Genomic DNA, 19,151 nt, shown 5'->3' with positions numbered 1-19,151 from the left:
CCAACTCCAGTGTCACCCTGGCCCCCCCCCTGTGGCTCCCAACTCCAGTGTCACCCTGGCCCCCCCGTGTGGCTCCCAACTCCAGTGTCACCCTGGCCCCCCTGTGTGGCTCCCAACTCCAGTGTCACCCTGGCCCCCCCATGTGGCTCCCAACTCCAGTGTCACCCTGGCCCCCCCATGTGGCTCCCAACTCCAGTGTCACCCTGGCCCCCCCTTCATGTGGCTCCCAACTCCAGTGTCACCCTGGCCCCCCCTTCATGTGGCTCCCAACTCCAGTGTCACCCTGGCCCCCCTTCATGTGGCTCCCAACTCCAGTGTCACCCTGGCCCCCCCTGTGGCTCCCAACTCCAGTGTCACCCTGGCCCCTTCATGTGGCTCCCAACTCCAGTGTCACCCTGGCCCCTTCATGTGGCTCCCAACTCCAGTGTCACCCTGGCCCCCCATGTGGCTCCCAACTCCAGTGTCACCCTGGCCCCTTCATGTGGCTCCCAACTCCAGTGTCACCCTGGCCCCCCATGTGGCTCCCAACTCCAGTGTCACCCTGGCCCCCCCGTGTGGCTCCCAACTCCAGTGTCACCCTGGCCCCCCCCGTGTGGCTCCCAACTCCAGGGTCACCCTGGCCCCCCTGTGTGGCTCCCAACTCCAGTGTCACCCTGGCCCCCCCTTCATGTGGCTCCCAACTCCAGTGTCACCCTGGCCCCCCTTCATGTGGCTCCCAACTCCAGTGTCACCCTGGCCCCCCTTCATGTGGCTCCCAACTCCAGTGTCACCCTGGCCCCCCCATGTGGCTCCCAACTCCAGTGTCACCCTGGCCCCCCCATGTGGCTCCCAACTCCAGTGTCACCCTGGCCCCCCCATGTGGCTCCCAACTCCAGTGTCACCCTGGCCCCTTCATGTGGCTCCCAACTCCAGGGTCACCCTGGTCCCCCCATGTGGCTCCCAACTCCAGTTATATATCAATGTTATTGGAATTCTCTTTTTTTTTTCATCATCATCATCATCATCATCATGATGGTCGGGGGTCAAGGACTACAGCCCCCTCAGCATCGACGGGGCACCGGTTGAGAGAGTCAACAGCTTTAAGTACCTCGGAGCCTACATATCCGAGGACTTGACATGGACCACACACATTAACAGTGTTGTGAAGAAGGCACGACAACGCCTCTACTTCCTCAGGCGCCTAAGGAAGTTCCAAGTCAGCCAGAAGATCCTTAAGAACTTCTACTCATGTACAATAGAGAGCATCTTGACCGGCAACATCACCTCCTGGTTTGGGAATAGCACTGCACAAGACCAAAGCAGACTACAAAGAGTGACACGTTCAGCCGAACGCACAATTGGAGGGGGGCTCCCCACCCTCCAGAACATTTACTACAAGCGTTGCAAGGGCAAGGCTAAGAGAATCATTAAAGACTCCAGTCACCCGAACAACTGCCTCTTTGAACTGCTGCGGTCAGGCAAGCGATACAGGAGTCTCAAGGCGAGCACAGAAAGACTCAGAAGTAGCTTCTATCCCCAGGCCATCAGGCTGCTAAACGAACAATGAATGAACACTACACAACAACAACCACCAAACGCACATAGCACACACATCCACACGCACACACTCACTTTAAACAAACACACTGTAGCACCCACTCCACACACTTATAGCACACACCCACTTTAAACAAACACACTGTAGCACCCACTCCCCACACTTTATATTTATGGATGAAGGATTGCACTACAACTCGTACACCTTACTGTAAATTGTACCTAAAATTGTACCTCATCCCATTTCTGCTTTGCACTAGATAGTACTGTACATTAGTACACTGCATAGTATTGTGTATTGTATATTATATGGTAACTCAGAACATTGTACATATGTCTATACCGAACACTGTGACCTCATTTTCTTCTTCTAAATTCATGCTATATTATGTTATTATGTTATTTGATACTATCTTGTCTAGCACAGTCTCTGGAGTGTAACAGTAAGAAGCATTTTGTATGAAAGTATTCTGTACTTCTGTATGACAACTATTAAAGAACTTGAACTTGAACTTGAACAAATTAATGTGTTGTGTTTTTACAGAAACAGTCATTTGTGCCGGAGTCAACAGGTGAGTTTATATGAGAACTCAAAGTAAACAGTAATTCAGCATCTCACTTTTATCTCTACATAAATATGCCTGCCTTTGTTTGTCGTCATGTCAACAACAACCGTTTAAACGTCTTCCCCGTGTGTCTGCTAAAGCTCGAGGCTACAGCTCCATCTCGACGGCGGACAGATGAGTGGCGCTCGATCCTGCAACTTCAGCATTGAAGAATATGCCTGTGCTTCGGTAAAACCATCAAAGTGTTTCAGAATAACTATTGTAGTAATACCACTACTGTACCACATGGTATTAGAGTCGTATTAGACTTGTCTTTCCCATGAGTTTTACATAATTTGGTCCTCTGGGGCCACAGTGCGACGTGGAGCGGTTCCTGCTGTGGCTCCGTAACATCTGGTAGCTAATGGTGTCTATGAGGAGGACCAAATGACATCAAACACCGGTGAAGACATCTTTATAGTAATATTGTCCATTTGTCGATTTTCTGACGCTTTTGCTATCATCCAGCTGTCCGCGTTGACGGCGCAGAACGTGGCGACAGTGTTTCAGTGCAGACGGACCTCCGACACCAGTGGCTCCAAGGCTGTCTGGAAGCTGTACCTCACTAAGGTCTCTGGGGTGCTGAACGCAGCACTGGACCTTCTTGCCAACAAGGTACAGTACAGTACGCCTTGTTTTTCATATTTTATGTCCAAAATGTAATAAGACAGAATGCTTCCGAGGAGGGATGGACACCAGACAGCCGCTGCATGGTAGTTTACTGAGCTATTTAAAGCATTGGCCACACAATCGCAACGCCGTAGGTTTGAATCCGGCTTGTGATATATATATAGTATCAATAAGAGTATCAATAATACACCTGAGTGAAGTCTAGTAAAAAAATTTAAAAAAAAATTAATTCATTAAAAGTTTTTAGAACGTTAATCTCGTGGGGGGGGAATAGTGGCGTTAAAAGAATTTTGCGTTAACGCGTTAATAACGCATTAACTTTGACAGCCTTAATATATATATATATATATATATGTAACGGTTGTGACAACGTCACCTCAAACGATGCCCCGAGTGGGAGTCAAACCCCGGTCTCCCACACCGCAGGCAGCAACACAGACCGCTATACCAAGAGGTGAATCCACTACTTCGCAACGTGTCTATCTGTCTTTGAGGATGTGAGAGTGAGTTTAACCCATAGCACCGCTACTCACCCCAGCCCTTCTTGACTGCACTTCACGATACCATCCGTTACATATATATATATATATATATATATATATATATATATATATATATATATATATATATATATATATATATATATATATATATACAGGTGCAGCTCAATAAATTAGAATATTGTGGAAAAGTTAATTTATTTCAGTGATTAAATTCAAAAAGCAAAACTCTCATAGATTATAGATTCATTATACACAAAGTGAAATATTTCAAGCCTTTATTTGTTTTATTTTTGATGAGTATGGCTTACAGCTCATGAAAACCCCAAATTCAGTTTCTCAGAAATGTTTTATATTATATAAAAAAAAATATATTTAATATAGAAATGTCAGCCTACTGAAAATTATGTTCACTCAGTACTTAGTTGGGGCTCCTTTTGCACAAATGACTGCATCAATGCGGCGAAATAAATGGACTTTTCCACGATATTCTAATTCATTGAGCTGCACCTGTATACAGTTGTTGGAAAATGGCTACAAATGGGCATTGTGACGTCACATGAAAAAGGATAAAACAGCACAGAGTGTCAACTAAATGTAATTATTAGATTGTTTACTGCTTGTCATGTTCTGAGGCAGAGTTTTTGAATTGCATTGGATTCTGGACTTGACCTTGATAATTAGCCTACATCTTTCCGTTCCTTGTAGACGCTTGACCCCAGCGACCCCGCGGTGACCCTGGCTCTAGGTGCCATCGGAGAGGTCCGACTGGGCCTCTTCTCTGACGTGAACTTCCAAGATCCCACCTTCATCCAGTTCTGGTTCACTCAGAGGCTCCGCCCCTTCCTGCCCGCTGTGTCCACCTGCTTCCTGTCCTGTCTCAGTACCAAGAGCTTGAGCTGCGTCACCTACCAAATACTGTAAGTGTTTCAGTATTTTATCTTTAGGCCACTTGTGTTCCTGGTCACATTTCAATGTACACAATGCGGAGAAAGTGCATATCACCAAACTGTACATATTTGTATTTACTAGTTTGAGTAAGTGCATCATAGGTTTTTGAAAATGTAAGATGGCTGTTGCTTGAGGTATTTTTTTATCTCCCCACCTCAAGATTCGCTGTTTACTTAATTTCCTGTTCAGTTGAGCAGTGATGTACCCCCCCCCCCCCCCCCAGAGAAAAAAGAAAGAAAACTCCCTTCATAGTTTGCTCCAGTTCCTGTATTTCACACTATTGCGTTGTGAAGAGGGAGAGCAAGCCTGTATATTGTTGCTAGCATTGGGAATAAACAACGTAAAAAAAATAAATAAATGTGTTTTAGTATAAACTGTGTACTGTACACACAGCTTTGTAGGTCATCTATTAGTTTTGAACGTGCTCCTCATCTTTGCTAGCTCCTCATAGAGGAGATGGGAATATAGAGTATAGCTTCACATTATCACCTCAGCGGTCGTTTATACTATACAGTATGTAACCATCGACAAAAGGGTGCAATCTATGTAGCGATGCTGTCATGTAGAAACCTTGTAGGTTAACTCCAATTCAGGTGTATTTCTGTATTTATTTAATCATTTATTTTATTTGCAATACAAATGTAGATGATGCTTTCTGTGTTGTGTAAGCTTCCAAGACACATTTAACGTACAGTATATGTTACAGTAAGTGTGGGGAAAACTGTGCTTTTGCAAATTTTCTGGGATATTATGCACATTCCCTGTCAGCTTGGTAAATGTGAAATAATTGTGGCCAATAATAATAATGTGGCAAATATAACTGAGAGGGCATACATACCCTCATCTCGCACCTTGTTGCCCATATGCACATGTCCAGAGTTAATTATATTGATTTGTTATATTGTTTACACTGCTTTTTTACTAGCTGTACCCCCCCTCCCCCATGCTGCTATGATGCCTGCATTTCCCCAAGGGGATCAATAAAGGAATAGCTTATCTTATCTTATAATCTGTTAATAAGGCTCTAATACAGTGAACAGTTGATGGTTTATATCCTACTCTGGTTGAATTCTCTGCATCTTTTTATGTATGTTTGTTTATAACCCTAACCATAACCTCGCTGACCCCAGTGTGCAGATCCTGAGCCACCATCAGTCAGCCATGGGCCTCAACAGGCAGCTCTCGGTCATCACAAGCTTCATGGAGGTCTTCCTCACCAAGAACAGCACTGCAGGTAGGTCCTGGACTTCTCATGCGGCCTGGTCTTTTATTCTGAAGGAATATTGATGCACAATACACATTATTAAACATTAAATATAATGTGCAAGAGTTTCATGTGCAGTCCCTGTCCAGGGTGTTATAAAAGCCTTAATAAACCTGTTCCCCCCCACGGGGTCTGTACCGACCCCTTTTGACATTATGATCATATAATATTTGTATGAGTGATGCAACAAATTAGCGTTTTTAAAATCAAACGTTTTCAAGTATTAACATCACTAACATGTCACAAAAGCATGTAGAATGTAAAACGTTAGGTTGGCAATAGGTTAGCAATAGGTTCAAAGTGTCATTATATCGTTTTAAGTTTTCTATTTGCGATCGTCTATCCAAGCCGGAACCGGAAATGGAAATTTTGAACCATGGGAATTGTAGTTTTTTTGCGGCCATTTTTGCTGTCGGCCAGCGTTGGAATTTCTCCGATCTACACTTCCTGTCACATACTATGGTGGTTCAAAGTTCAGCGTTCTGAATGAATCATATCAATAATTGTTATGATTCGCGATAATAAGCCACAAAAGGTAACGTTTTTGACAAATATTGAAACGCAGTCAGTTTCTCCTCACTATTGTTATCATGTAGGAACAATTAGATCTGAAATTAGTTTCAAAACGGTTACACTGTGGGGGAAATAAAAAAGTACAGTCGATTACAGTAGATATTATTATCTGTTATTATGCATGCCTGGTGATACTAAATCCAAATTAAACTCGGGCATTTGAAAGATACTATATGTATATATATATAAATGTGCGAATTGGCTATAATAAGGTAATGTATAAGCATAATATTCTATATTCTATAATAATATTTCAAATTGCATTGGTCCGGATGGGAGAATTCAGTACTGTATATACAGAACCTTCGGTTTTATCATCTTCCCTTTATTAATTTCCTTAGATTTTTTGTACACATGATCTCAAGAGGGTACTGAACGAGGTCAGTGGTCGTTTTTTAAGTTTGGTCATTATTATCATGGTGTTATTCACTGTCAAAGATGCAAAGAAAAATCATAATTCATATTTCCTTTGTTTCATCACAATTTAAGCAAGCCTAGTAATAGACACAATATTTCTGACACTGTGAATACATTCACTGAGGTCCATAGATGTACCTAGATACCAAGAATATGCAAATAGCCCTTGTAAAAGTGGAGCAATATTCCATTTACCTAGGTATACATTTTATGCGGATTTTCACCTGGGGTGGAATAGGTTAATAAAGAGTGTTATAAAAGCCTTCATAAAGAGTGTTATAAAGGCATTTATAAAGAGTGTTATAAAAGCCTTAATAAAGAGTGTTATAAAAGCCTTCATAAAGAGTGTTATAAAGGCCTTCATAAAGAGTGTTATAAATGCCTTTATAAAGAGTGTTATGAAGGCCTTTATAAAGAGTGTTATGAAGGCCTTCATAAAGAGTGTTATAAAGGCCTTCATAAAGAGTGTTATGAAGGCCTTCATAAAGAGTGTTATAAAAGCATTCATAAAGAGTGTTATAAAGGCCTTCATAAAGAGTGTTATAAAGGCCTTTATAAAGAGTGTTATGAAGGCCTTCATAAAGAGTGTTATAAAAGCATTCATAAAGAGTGTTATAAAGGCCTTCATAAAGAGTGTTATAAAGGCCTTCATAAAGAGTGTTATAAATGCCTTAAGGCCTTCATAAAGAGTGTTATAAAGGCCTTCATAAAGAGTGTTATGAAGGCCTTAATAAAGAGTGTTATGAAGGCCTTTATAAAGAGTGTTATAAAGACCTTCATAAAGAGTGTTATAAAGGCCTTCATAAAGAGTGTTATAAAGGCCTTCATAAAGAGTGTTATGAAGGCCTTTATAAAGAGTGTTATAAAGACCTTCATAAAGAGTGTTATAAGGCATTCATAAAGTGTGTTATGAAGGCCTTTATAAAGAGTGTTATAAAGACACTGCTGGTACCTGCAAAGATTAACAAGGACACACAGTGAAATCCACAAAGTGCATGTCCTGTGAGCCACCACTAGGGGCAGAGTGGGTAAACGGGAGTGAATAACTGACAGAATTCTTGACTGAGTTACTGAGTTACCAGTCATAGAGGTGCTTAACACCTAAAAACACTCCGTAGCCACGGAATATTGAGACATGAGCATCACACAGGCTAACATTTGGTCACATATCACGTGTGTCGTCGTTGTTGAAGCGTCAAGCTCTTGTGTTTCTCTGGTGCAGATCCCGGGTGCAGAGCAGGCGTCCTGGACAGTGGAGTCTGGCTGGAGAAGAACCTAGGAGGCTTCTCTGCTCTGATCTCCTTCCATGATATACTGACACTGGACCCCAGCTTCTCTGCGGTAATGCTGTGTTTGTTGTGTGCCTTGTAGGGCTGTCCCCGACTAAGGATTTGGATAGTCGACTATGATTGGCCAAAATTTGCCGTTAGTCGACTATTAGTCAAAAAAAAAAAAAAAAAAAAAAATATATATATATATATATATATATATATATATATATATATATTTTTTTTTTTTTTTTTTTTTTATCATTCCATTTGGGCTGTGGGGGGTGCTTAATGTCTGAAGGAGTCGACGGAAGGCTTCTTGTCCTCTGCAAAAGCATGCAATTGGTCCACTGATGGATACATCTTGATATTTGTCTAGTCTAGTGTGTTCATTAGATGGGTGAAATCCTCTTTCAGTGCCTCTGTGCCTGTTTTCGTAGGCAGTTAGCCTCTGGTATGCGTGCCATTAGCGTTAGCCACGCTTCTAGGCCTCTTTTCTTTTGGAAAGAATGATAAAAAAATAAAAAAATAAATATATATATATATATATCTTTTTTTTTCTCGACTAAGAGGTTGGCAGTCGACTACGGCTCCTTTCGACCGATTAGTCGACTAATTGACTAATAGGGGTCAGCCCTAGTGCCTTGTTATACCATGTGGGCTGCTGTTATGGCTTTGTGTCTCTATTTTAACACTGTTTTTTTTGTGTTTTTGTGTGTGCGTGTGTCTCTGTGTGTGCGTGCATGCATGTGTGTGTGTGTGCGTGCATGCGTGTGTGTGTGTGTGTGTGTGTGTGTGTGTGTGTCTGTGTGTGTGTGTGTGCCTGCGTGTGTGTGTGTGTGTGTATGCGTGTGTGTATCTGTGTGTGCGTGCGTGTGTGTGTGTGCGTGTGTGTGCGTGTGTGTGTGTGTGTGCGTGTGTGTGTATGTCTCTGTGTGTGTGTGTGTGTGCGTGTGTGTGTGCGTGTGTGTCTATACACGCAGCTTGAAGCCGTAGCCCAGCTGTCTGTGACCCAGCTAGCGGAGGTCTCCTCCACCCCGGGCCAGCTCACCTCGTCCAGCCAGGTGACCACGGTGATGAACCACGTCCACGACCAGCAGCTCACAGCCTTCTTCGATGTCTTCTCACCCGCCGCCACGGTGAGAGAGGGACAACATGACGTACCGTAAAACTCCTAATAAACGCGCCTCAAGAAATAGCCTGTCTATAATAAGTGCAGAGAGGACATGTTGCATTGTAGCACATCAGCAGTGGCGTCCTTTCACTAAAAGGCAAGGTATGGCGAGGAGGGTGGGGGGGGGGGGGGGGTGGGGGGGGACTTTAAGATACGGTTTTGGGGTGTGTGTTCAACAGAATGTAGTATCAAAAACACATTCACAAAAAGTATGGGTTACTGAATGCTGAACTGCACTGTTATAATCACTAAGCCAGACCTTACCTGTGTCCCTGTATCACTTGTCTCTGCTGCCCTTTGATAAAAAAACGTCCCTATGTCCATTTTCCTTTTTTTTGGGGCATATTTCAGTTAGTCACAGCAAAAGTCACCTAGTAAAAGTGAGATAATTGACAATATCAAAACATGCTAGGGCTGTACCGAATAGTTCGAAGCTTCGTTCATAATGTTGACATTCGAATTCTAAATCAACATAAAAAATTGTGAAAAAAAAAAGATTTTTAACATTTTTATTTGCCAAGGTATGGCGAGTGCCATACCTTGCCATACCAAATGGACGCCCCTGAGCACATGTACAAGTGGACTGCATTTATATTAGAGTTGTTCCGATACCGATACCAGTATCGGAAAAGCCGCCGATACTGGCTAAAATGCTGGTATCGGTATCGGCGAGTACCCTCTAATGCTGCGCTCCGATACCATATGACGTAATTTATCAACAACACTGTGGTCTGTTGAGTAAGCATTATAAAACAAACGGGTGCTTAATCGATTAAAGTGTCAATGCCATTTGTCATTTTAACAGCAGATACTTTCTTAAATGTCATCGTCCCGACAGAGCGGTGTTGACGGGGAGCTCATGGGTTCGCTTGGTGGCTGGTGTTATTAGCATTGAACAGCTAACCGAAAGCTAGCTTTAACATTACCTTGGCTAAAGTTGGGGCTATTCATATAATCCAGCAATAATGGCTGCAGACCTGCAAGCAAAGTACAGCAAGTTGGCAAAGGAGTATTCGTTAAATCACAATGTCACCAGTAACGTTACAGTCTTTTCATATACCGGCAGCTCATGCTATGCTAACTTAGCTCACGTTGACGTCGTCATTGAGACCACCTCGCGTACACAATTAATGACATGTTGCGGACAGCCATATCGGTGACAATGTTTAGCTTTTAGTGCCAAATGATAAAAGTCTGAGGCGGAGTCTCAAAAGAGAATGTTGAATATTTATTGTGCAAAAATCACAACAGATCCGACTGCTACTGAAACGGAGCCTTGTAGACAGACTGAGTAGGGTATATCTGCAGAGCCAGTGGGTAGCGAGTGCAGCAACGTATAATGTCCGTGTGGATCATTGGAGTAGGGTATATCTGCAGTGCTGAAGCCCCATACTCATTGATTAATGATACTAATACAAATCTATACAATCACCTGTTGTTGAATAAATACCATTACTTTCTAGTTATTACTAAAAAACAGTATATATAAAACAGTATTTGTTAAAAAAAAAATATATATATATATATATTTATAAGAAATGTATATAATATCTTTTTTTTTTTTTTTTTTTTTTTTTTTTAATGCACTGGTATCGGATAAGTATCGGTATCGGCCGATACCCAAAGCTTAGGTATCGGAATCGGATCGGAAAGGAAAAAATGGTATCGGAACATCTCTAATTTATATCAAACGTTGTTTTTCTGCTCGTCATACTACTGTTTTCGACTCTAGAGCTTCCTAGACTGGTGTCAAAAGAGGGAGAGAGTTGACTCGTGAAATGTCTTCCTGTCGCCGCAGGGTCACGAGAACGAGTTCTCCGCCAATGTCCGGTCGGCCATGTTACAGGTAGTGTTTGACCGCGCGAACCTCTCTAACCTGTCCTCCGTGAGTGACACCGAGGTGCGAGCCTGGCTCCAGACCCGCCTCCCGCCCCTGCTGGTTGGCCTGAGGGAGAGCCACGTCGCCCCCTTCTTCACGGTGGTGGCAGAGAGGGAGTGCGGCACCCAGCAGCAGGCGTAAGTACTAGTAACCCACACTGACCGTGTTCATGATGGGAATGCTTTGATCTTATTTAAAGGAACACGCCAACATTATGGGGAATGCGCTTTCGCTCTTCTCCAGAGTCAGAGGAGAAGATGGATACCTTATTTCCTCTGTATGCGTTCAAATTGTACCTAAATTGCACCTCATCCCATTTCTGCCTTGCACTACTGTATATAGTATTGTATATTAGTACACTGCATAGGATTGTATATTATATGGTAACTCAGTTACGTCTATTCTGCATCGAACATTGTACATATGTCTATACTGAACACTGTGACCTAATTTTTTTTACTTCTAATTTACATGCTATACTATGTTATTTTGTTTCATACTTATCTTGTCTTGCACAGTCTCTGGAGCGTAACAGTAAGAAGCATTTTGTATAAAAGTATTCTGTACTTCTGTATGACAACTATTAAAGAAACTTGAAACTTGAGTAGAGAAAGCTATCCGGCTGCAAGATAGCCTAGCTTGGCACACAAGTGGATATGGACCACTAGCCTAGATTAAAACTCCGGGAGGGTTTTTATAGGTTACTATACCTATTTCAGGCCCTACCTATATTAATACCACAAAGCCAGTTCAGGGAATGGAATAAACAGATATCAAGATTCATATGGGGGGGGGGGGGGAAAGACCAAGGATCAGATATGTGACTCTACAATTACCAAAGGAGAAAGGAGGAATGGCAATACCCAGTTTAAAAGATTACTACTACGCAGCACAGCTGATAATAGTAGCATGTTGGTGCAACGAGAATTATGAAGCCAAATGGAAAGACATAGAAACAAAAAATTAGGGACTCAAAGTGCAGGCACTAATAGGAGACAGGGAGCTATAGAGAAGAAAGGAACAATTAATAGACCCAATTACCAAATTCACTATAAATATATGGAACAAGATAATCAACAAACTGAAAATAAAATTTTAAGTATAATAAAAACTAAAACTCCGGGAGGGGTGTTTTTGGCCAACAGCAATTATACAAAAATACACCAATGTTCTATATGATTGAGTTGTTCTTTTCTTTCAGAGTGGAGGCCCTGAATTCAACCCTGTCGACGCTTCAGGATGCAACACAGGCAGAGATATACAACCAGATCGTTCAGTCTCTGGGAGGTGAGCAGGGCACAGAGGACAGAGAGGACATGATGCAGAGGACCGTTAGTGCTCTAGAAAGCAACCTTTAACTGACACTTGACGGCACACTTTTACATCCCCTCGCTTCAGGGCCGACGCCCCTCCGTTGCTATGGAGACCACCGTCAGGATTACAGCGTCAGCTACTACGCTTTCCTGAAGCGTTCCTTCTTGGGATTCCAGTTCCCCAAACTGACCACCTTCCTGTCCCTCATGCCGGACAACAGGACGCACCAGGTGTGTGTGTGTGTGTGTGTGTGTGTGTGTGTGTGTGTGTGTGTGTGTGTGTGTGTGTGTGTGTGTGTGTGTGTGTGTGTGTGTGTGTGTGTGTGTGTGTGTGTGTGTGTGTGTGTGTGTGTGTGTGTGTGTGTGTGTGTGTGTGTGTGTGTGTGTGTGTGTGTGTGTGTGTGTGTGTGTGTGTGATGTGTGTGTGGCTAATTCACTTTCAATCAAATTAATTCAGCACGTTTCTTCAATATATTGAAAACATTTGGAAGTTTGTCCCCTGTTAACAAATGGATCTCCTACTAGCAAATACACTGCAGTTGTGTGTGTAGCTGGTGAACTGTTATGTGTTGTGTTGTGTAGCTGCTGAACTGTTATGTAATGTGTTGTGTTGTGTTGTGTTGGGTTGTGTAGCTGCTGAACTGTTATGTAATGTGTTGTGTTGTGTAGCTGCTGAACTGTTATGTAATGTGTTGTGTTGTGTTGTGTAGCTGCTGAACTGTTATGTAATGTGTTGTGTTGTGTAGCTGCTGAACTGTTATGTAATGTGTTGTGTTGTGTAGCTGCTGAACTGTTATGTAATGTGTTGTGTTGGGTTGTGTAGCTGCTGAACTGTTATGTAATGTGTTGTGTTGTGTTGTGTTGTGTAGCTGCTGAACTGTTATGTAATGTGTTGTGTTGTGTAGCTGCTGAACTGTTATGTAATGTGTTGTGTTGTGTTGTGTAGCTGCTGAACTGTTATGTAATGTGTTGTGTTGTGTTGTGTAGCTGCTGAACTGTTATGTAATGTGTTGTGTTGTGTTGTGTTGTGTAGCTGCTGAACTCCATGCCTCCCTCAGACCTGGGCAGCTTCCTGCGTCGTCCGAGCGTCGTCGATGACGACACACAGCTCTGTAAGATCTACAGCAACTATGATCGGACCCCAGCATTCCTGGATACTGTACGTATGGTGTACACACACGCACGCACGCACGCACGCACACACACACACACACACATACACACACACACACACACACACACACACACACACACACACACACACACACACACACACACACACACACACACACATACATATGCACAACCACATGCACCCACACACACACATGTGCTCACTCACCAACAGATACACACACATGAATGCATGTACGCACACAGACACTCACACATACACATGCACTCACTCACCCACAGATACACACATGAAAGCATGTATGCACACTCACACACATGCACACACGCGCGAGCGCAGATATGAAAACCAAAGATTCTTGAAGAGAATGTACAAAGGCAATAAGAATAGAAATGTAAGCGGCGGCTGAGTGGCGCAGCGGACTAAGCGCTCGTCACCAACGCGAGAGACACTGGTATCGAATCCGGCTGTCAGCGTTGCCTCCGGCTTGGCCGGCCGTCATACTGGCTCGATTGGCAGAGTCAGCGGGAGGGAAGCCGGTGGGTGGGTCCGGGTCGTTGTAAACAGTGACTCCTACAGTTCGGTCGGGGTGCCTGCACAGCGAGGGAAGGATCTGGGGGAGGTAGTGTGACCTTCCACACGTTACACTCTCCCAGTGAGAGTCCGCGCTGCCAGGTGAAAAGAAGCGGTGGGCTGGCTACACATGTGTCGGAGGAAGCATGTGATAGTCTCCGCCCTCCCAGACCGACGGTAGGGGGTAGAGTGCGCAACGACCAGGAAGGGGATTGGGAATTGGCATAATGACTAACATTGGGAGGGGAGAAAAACGGAAAAAGAAGGGGGAAAAAGATAATAAAAAAAATTATAATAATAAAGAAATGTAAATAAAAGAGGATAGATGAGTGTCTTACCCGTCTTCCTCGCCCCTGTAGGAGACGCTCCCAACAGACGTACGGCGGCCCACACTGCCCTGTGTCTGGCCCCTGGCTCTCAACAGCTCTGGGAGGTCAGAGGTCAACGCCTGGTTTGACCGTCGTCTCCCAATCTACTTCGTCTTCCTGGACAAGAGTCTGCTGGACTCCCCCGCCACACAAGACGCAACCTGCTTTGGCTTCCAAAAACTGTACGTCCTGTTCAAGGAACACCTTAGGTTTAGTGTAATGTAAAGTATTAGATTAGATTGAATTAGAGTAGATTAGATTCAAACGTATTGTCATCATTACAGCACAAGTACAGTACAACGAAAAATCTGGTATCCAACCACAGTGCAAATGTAACAGTAAAGTGCAATAGTGATATACAATGTACAGGTGATTAAACTGGGTATAAAATATATAAATTAGTACTACTGAGTGTAATGCTAATCAGATGTATGTACAGCGTTGTAATATTAATATGTACAGTTGTATAGTATTAGATTGATGTGGATGTTCAAATGTGTTCAAATGTTGTTGTGTAATAATAATAATAATAATAATAATAATAATAATAATAATAATAATAATAATAATAATAATAATAATAATAATAATAATAATAATGTGTTGTGTAATTCATGTTATTTTCATATTCATATGCTCTTGACTTGAGAATCCTCTGACGGTTAACCGTCTGTAGTGTGGTAGTGAAAGGGTTAACCTTCTGTAGTGTGGTAGTGAAAGGGTTAACCTTCTGTGGTGTGGTAGTGAAAGCGTTAACCTTCTGTGGTGTGGTAGTGAGATGGTTAACCGTCTGTAGTGTGGTAGTGAAAGGGTTAACCTTCTGTAGTGTGGTAGTGAAAGGGTTAACCTTCTGTGGTGTGGTAGTGAAAGCGTTAACCTTCTGTGGTGTGGTAGTGAGATGGTTAACCTTCTGTAGTGTGGTAGTGAAAGGGTTAACCTTCTGTAGTGTGGTAGTGAAAGGGTTAACCTTCTGTGGTGTGGTGGTAGTGAAAGCGTTAACCTTCTGTAGTGTAGTAGTGAAAGGGTTAACCTTCTGTAGTGTGGTAGTGAGATGATTAACCTTCTGTAGTGTGGTAGTGAAAAGGTTAACCCTTTGTAGTGTGGTAGTGAAAAGGTTAACCCTTTGTAGTGTGGTAGTGAAAGTGTTAACCCTTTGTAGTGTGGTAGTGAAAAGGTTAACCCGTTGTAGTGTGGTAGTGAAAGCGTTAACCCTTTGTAGTGTGGTCGTGAAAGTGTTAACCCTTTGTAGTGTGGTAGTGAAAGTGTTAACCCTTTGTAGTGTGGTAGTGAAATGGTTAACCCTTTGTAGTGTAGTAGTGAAATAGTTAACCCTTTGTAGTGTGGTCGTGAAAGTGTTAACCCTTTGTAGTGTGGTCGTGAAGGGGTTAAGAAAAGGTTCTGATGCAGTTCTGTTCTTGTTCTCGTTCTGTTTCAGCGTCTCGGTCCTGAGCTCGTACAACTACAGCGCCGCAGACTTTGGGACGGAAGACGTTTACAGCGTCATCAGGACCTACCTGACCTCAGGTCAGCCGTCTCGGCGGTTGTTGTAGTTGTTTTATTGTGGATCCCCATTAGTCTACACCAAAGTCAGACTACTCTTCCTGGGGTCCAAACATTAAAAATACAATTTTTTTTTAATAAAAATTAGAGGTGGGCATAGATTATTTTTTTTAATCTAGATTAATCTATCTGCAATCCTGGATTTAATCTAGATTAATCTAGATTAAAATGGCTAAAAAAAAAAAAAAAAACTGCCGAAGTCATTCAAAATATGTGTGTTCTACCCAAATAATGACCAGAAGTAAGTCCTTACTTTTTCTTTCCTCCTTATGTTTCTCAGGCCAGGTGGCCCATTACACCATGAGCCCATCTCCCGTTTCCAAAATGCATTACAGACTGTTTGAAAAAGCTGTTTTGCTATGATAATTGATAATGAAATATCAAAATAATGTTCAATAAGATGTACTTGTGTTTAATAAGTTGTTTTATTCAGAAGTTAACACAAATAAATAATATTACCAGTACAGTACAGTATCTAGCACACTCTCAGGAGCAAAACAGAAAGAATCATTTCAAACTTGAACTATGTGACATGGCTTGAATCAACTGCTCCAGTGGAGTTGCTCAGTGGCCAATGGTGTCAACTGTGGTTGTACTGGGCAGCTCCCAGGTGTGAATGGAACTGTGTGAATGTGAAGCAGGGCGTTCCTGAAAAAGAGCATCTGTGCTCAGCGAACCTACCCTGGGTAAATAAAGGTAAAAAAAAAAATGTAAATTTTTTGTATTTTATTTTTTTTAGATTAATGCGTTAATTATATTATCGCGCGATACTAGTATAGCGTTAACGCAGCACGTTAACGCCGTTAACGGCCCAGCTCTAATAAAAATATAAAACCACAAACATTGAAGTCACAAGAAAACATCACAACAAACAAAACAGTGAATCAAAGCTGAATGAATGAATGAATGAAAACTTTATTTAACAGATTGCAGAATGGGTACAATACAGTACGGCTCAATACATACAATTGTTAAGGGGATGCAGACCTGAGAAAGACGTTTGTCTTGTTTCCATCAGGGTCCCCCAACAGCTCACTCAATATTCATAAGTCAGACATCACAATTCTCCAACCATAAAATACAAATGACATAGTCGGTCCATAAGAACAAAACAGATCAAAATCATGTATATGATTTTAACTCATAATATAGCATAACTTTTCTCAAGTCACCGATCACCTTTATATTTCCATACTAATTTCCATAATAAGTCAATGACCAAAATGTAACTCATTATTCATGAGTGCAATTTTTGACTTTTTTTTTAAACATAAATTTGTTCCTTTCAATAGTTATATTTCTCTGTATATTATTCCAATAAGCAACTGCTCGATACATTACCGTCTTTTTCAGAGCATTTGTTTTTGGTAGAGGTCAAGTAAAGCATGAATCTAAAATGCTTGCCTTGTGTTATATCCATGTCTCATATATTAGTTGGGTACAGTTGTGAGTGCAAACCCTCCGGTTTCCCAGACTGCTTGAAGCGCTCGAATACATACCACCGACGACGTGGCACAACAATGTTTGTACCAACTTAACTGTTTTCCCACTTTGTGTTTTTGCAGCGACGGTGCCAAAGTGTTACAGTGCCAGCGACCCGGAGCTGAGCTCTACAGCCTGGTTCGCTGACAACATGGGCCCTTTCATGGCCTACCTCACACGACACGACCTGTTGACCTTTGGCTCTCAACAGGTACTGAACTTAAACAACACAATAGGGTTCAATAGGCCACGGGATGCCTGTTATTTTTCTACAGCGGAGTTCGGCGATTTGCGAATCTGATTGGCCAGTGTCATTTCTGGTCATGTGACATGTACGCCCCAATCGTGGGACCGCAAGTTTCTACACTGGTTAGGCTTAGGCGCTCGTTCGAAGTCGGTTAAGTAAGTAAGTAAGTAAGTAAGTAAGAGAGTTTGTCTTAGAGCATGGCGATAGAACGCCTGCCCTGATTCCGACGGTTAAGCTTAGGCACTCGTTCGAAGTTGGTTAAGGTTAGAGTTTGTCTTAGAGCATGGCGATAGAACGCCTGCCCTGATTCCGACGGTTAAGCTTAGGCACTCTTTCGAAGTTGGTTAAGGTTAGAGTTTTGTCTTAGAGCATGGCGATAGAACGCCAGGGCCCTCATTCATCAACGTGTTCTACGCACAGATCTGTGCTTACCCTGTGCGTACGATCATTTCTAAGCAAAGAGTGGGATTCATCAATTTCGATTTGAACTTGACTCCGTGCTTACATCTACGCACAGGTCAGACCAGGCGTACCTGGCGCCCAGTGGTAGAATATATTATTACAACAAGGAAATGAGCTTCTGTGCATAATAACACTGGCATGTTCTGTACGAACCGTAGTTCATTATAGTTCATTGTAAAATAGCAACAGTAGTGTAATTATGGTCAAAACCCTATAAATAGCATTTGGAATAATAGATCTTTCTCTCAGAATGAATGCAGGATGGTTTATATAGCGTTATCGGAATATACGGGGTGTAGGCTACTGACTGACTGCGCTCCGCGTAGCTTGATTGATTGATTGATTGAAAAGTTTATTAACAGATTGCAGAATGGGTACAGTAAGTACAGTACAGCTCAGTACATACAATTGTTAATTGGGGATGCAGACCAGAGAAAGACTTTCGTATTGTTTACATCAGGGTCCCCCATTTTCAATTCATCATAAATCATAAAGCTCAACTCGTTATTATTTTGCGCAGACCGCAGAAACACGGGAACGCTTTGATTATATTTAAAAGGCTTTACGTTAAACGAAACAAGTGGAATTTCGAAGCTGTAAGCAGAATACAAGTCATATGAATATAGTGTTCTTCCCCCTTTTTACTGTATAAGAAAGAATAGAAAACGCATTGCAATGACACCAGATAGTGGACAGACTATGTATATGATGGGATTCAAGTTCGCGTTTTTGTTGATCATAGGCATGCTGTCAGAGTATGATATCAGAACATTTGTCGTCACAGATCATGTCATAATAGAACATAGGCTATGGCATGGATCGTGATATTGTGTGGACTGTTATTATTACTGTCTGTACCGGTACCACCCATTGTGACAACAGCCTTGTGAGTCCCGCACACAAACATGATGGAATTCAAGTTCATGTATTGAAAGGCAGGCTACATCATACATGCAGTGAGATTCATTGCTACCCAATACTGACATCAAAATAGATTGTAGTATGCCTCTAGAAATCATATGCAGCAGGTAGAAAATTGACGGGAGATCCATCGCGATTTGGAATAAAATTGAGGAGAACTTTAATCCCTGGGTATTAATCAAACAACACGGGAAAAGGCAGTCATATTCCAGCGCGGTATTTATTAGTGTTTGCGCTGCCCAGGCAGCAATGGTTAATAGATATCATATCCGACATCACCGTAAGTGTACACG

At 42.4% G+C, this 19,151-nt stretch overlaps 1 protein-coding gene across 2 annotated transcripts in view; it reads left to right on the top strand.

The window, feature by feature from the left end:
- mslnb (mesothelin b) overlaps nt 1–19,151 on the top strand; it is a 321,296-nt gene that overhangs the window by 78,607 nt on the left and 223,538 nt on the right. For both annotated transcript variants that reach the window (XM_084318707.1, XM_084318706.1), the window contains exons 55-68: nt 2,081–2,108; nt 2,243–2,330; nt 2,610–2,756; nt 3,980–4,191; nt 5,353–5,456; nt 7,699–7,817; nt 8,728–8,883; nt 10,717–10,934; nt 11,999–12,084; nt 12,196–12,341; nt 13,144–13,269; nt 14,178–14,368; nt 15,622–15,710; nt 17,312–17,439. In XM_084318707.1, the coding sequence (XP_084174833.1) occupies nt 2,081–2,108; nt 2,243–2,330; nt 2,610–2,756; nt 3,980–4,191; nt 5,353–5,456; nt 7,699–7,817; nt 8,728–8,883; nt 10,717–10,934; nt 11,999–12,084; nt 12,196–12,341; nt 13,144–13,269; nt 14,178–14,368; nt 15,622–15,710; nt 17,312–17,439 (1,838 nt within the window). The remainder of the gene's footprint in view (nt 1–2,080; nt 2,109–2,242; nt 2,331–2,609; nt 2,757–3,979; nt 4,192–5,352; nt 5,457–7,698; nt 7,818–8,727; nt 8,884–10,716; nt 10,935–11,998; nt 12,085–12,195; nt 12,342–13,143; nt 13,270–14,177; nt 14,369–15,621; nt 15,711–17,311; nt 17,440–19,151) is intronic.

Source organism: Notolepis coatsorum, assembly GCF_963971535.1.
Source record: "Notolepis coatsorum genome assembly, chromosome: 7".
Lineage (NCBI taxonomy): Eukaryota > Metazoa > Chordata > Actinopteri > Aulopiformes > Paralepididae > Notolepis > Notolepis coatsorum.
Note: the sequence above shows the minus strand (reverse complement) of the source record. Positions and strands in the feature narration are given on the sequence as shown.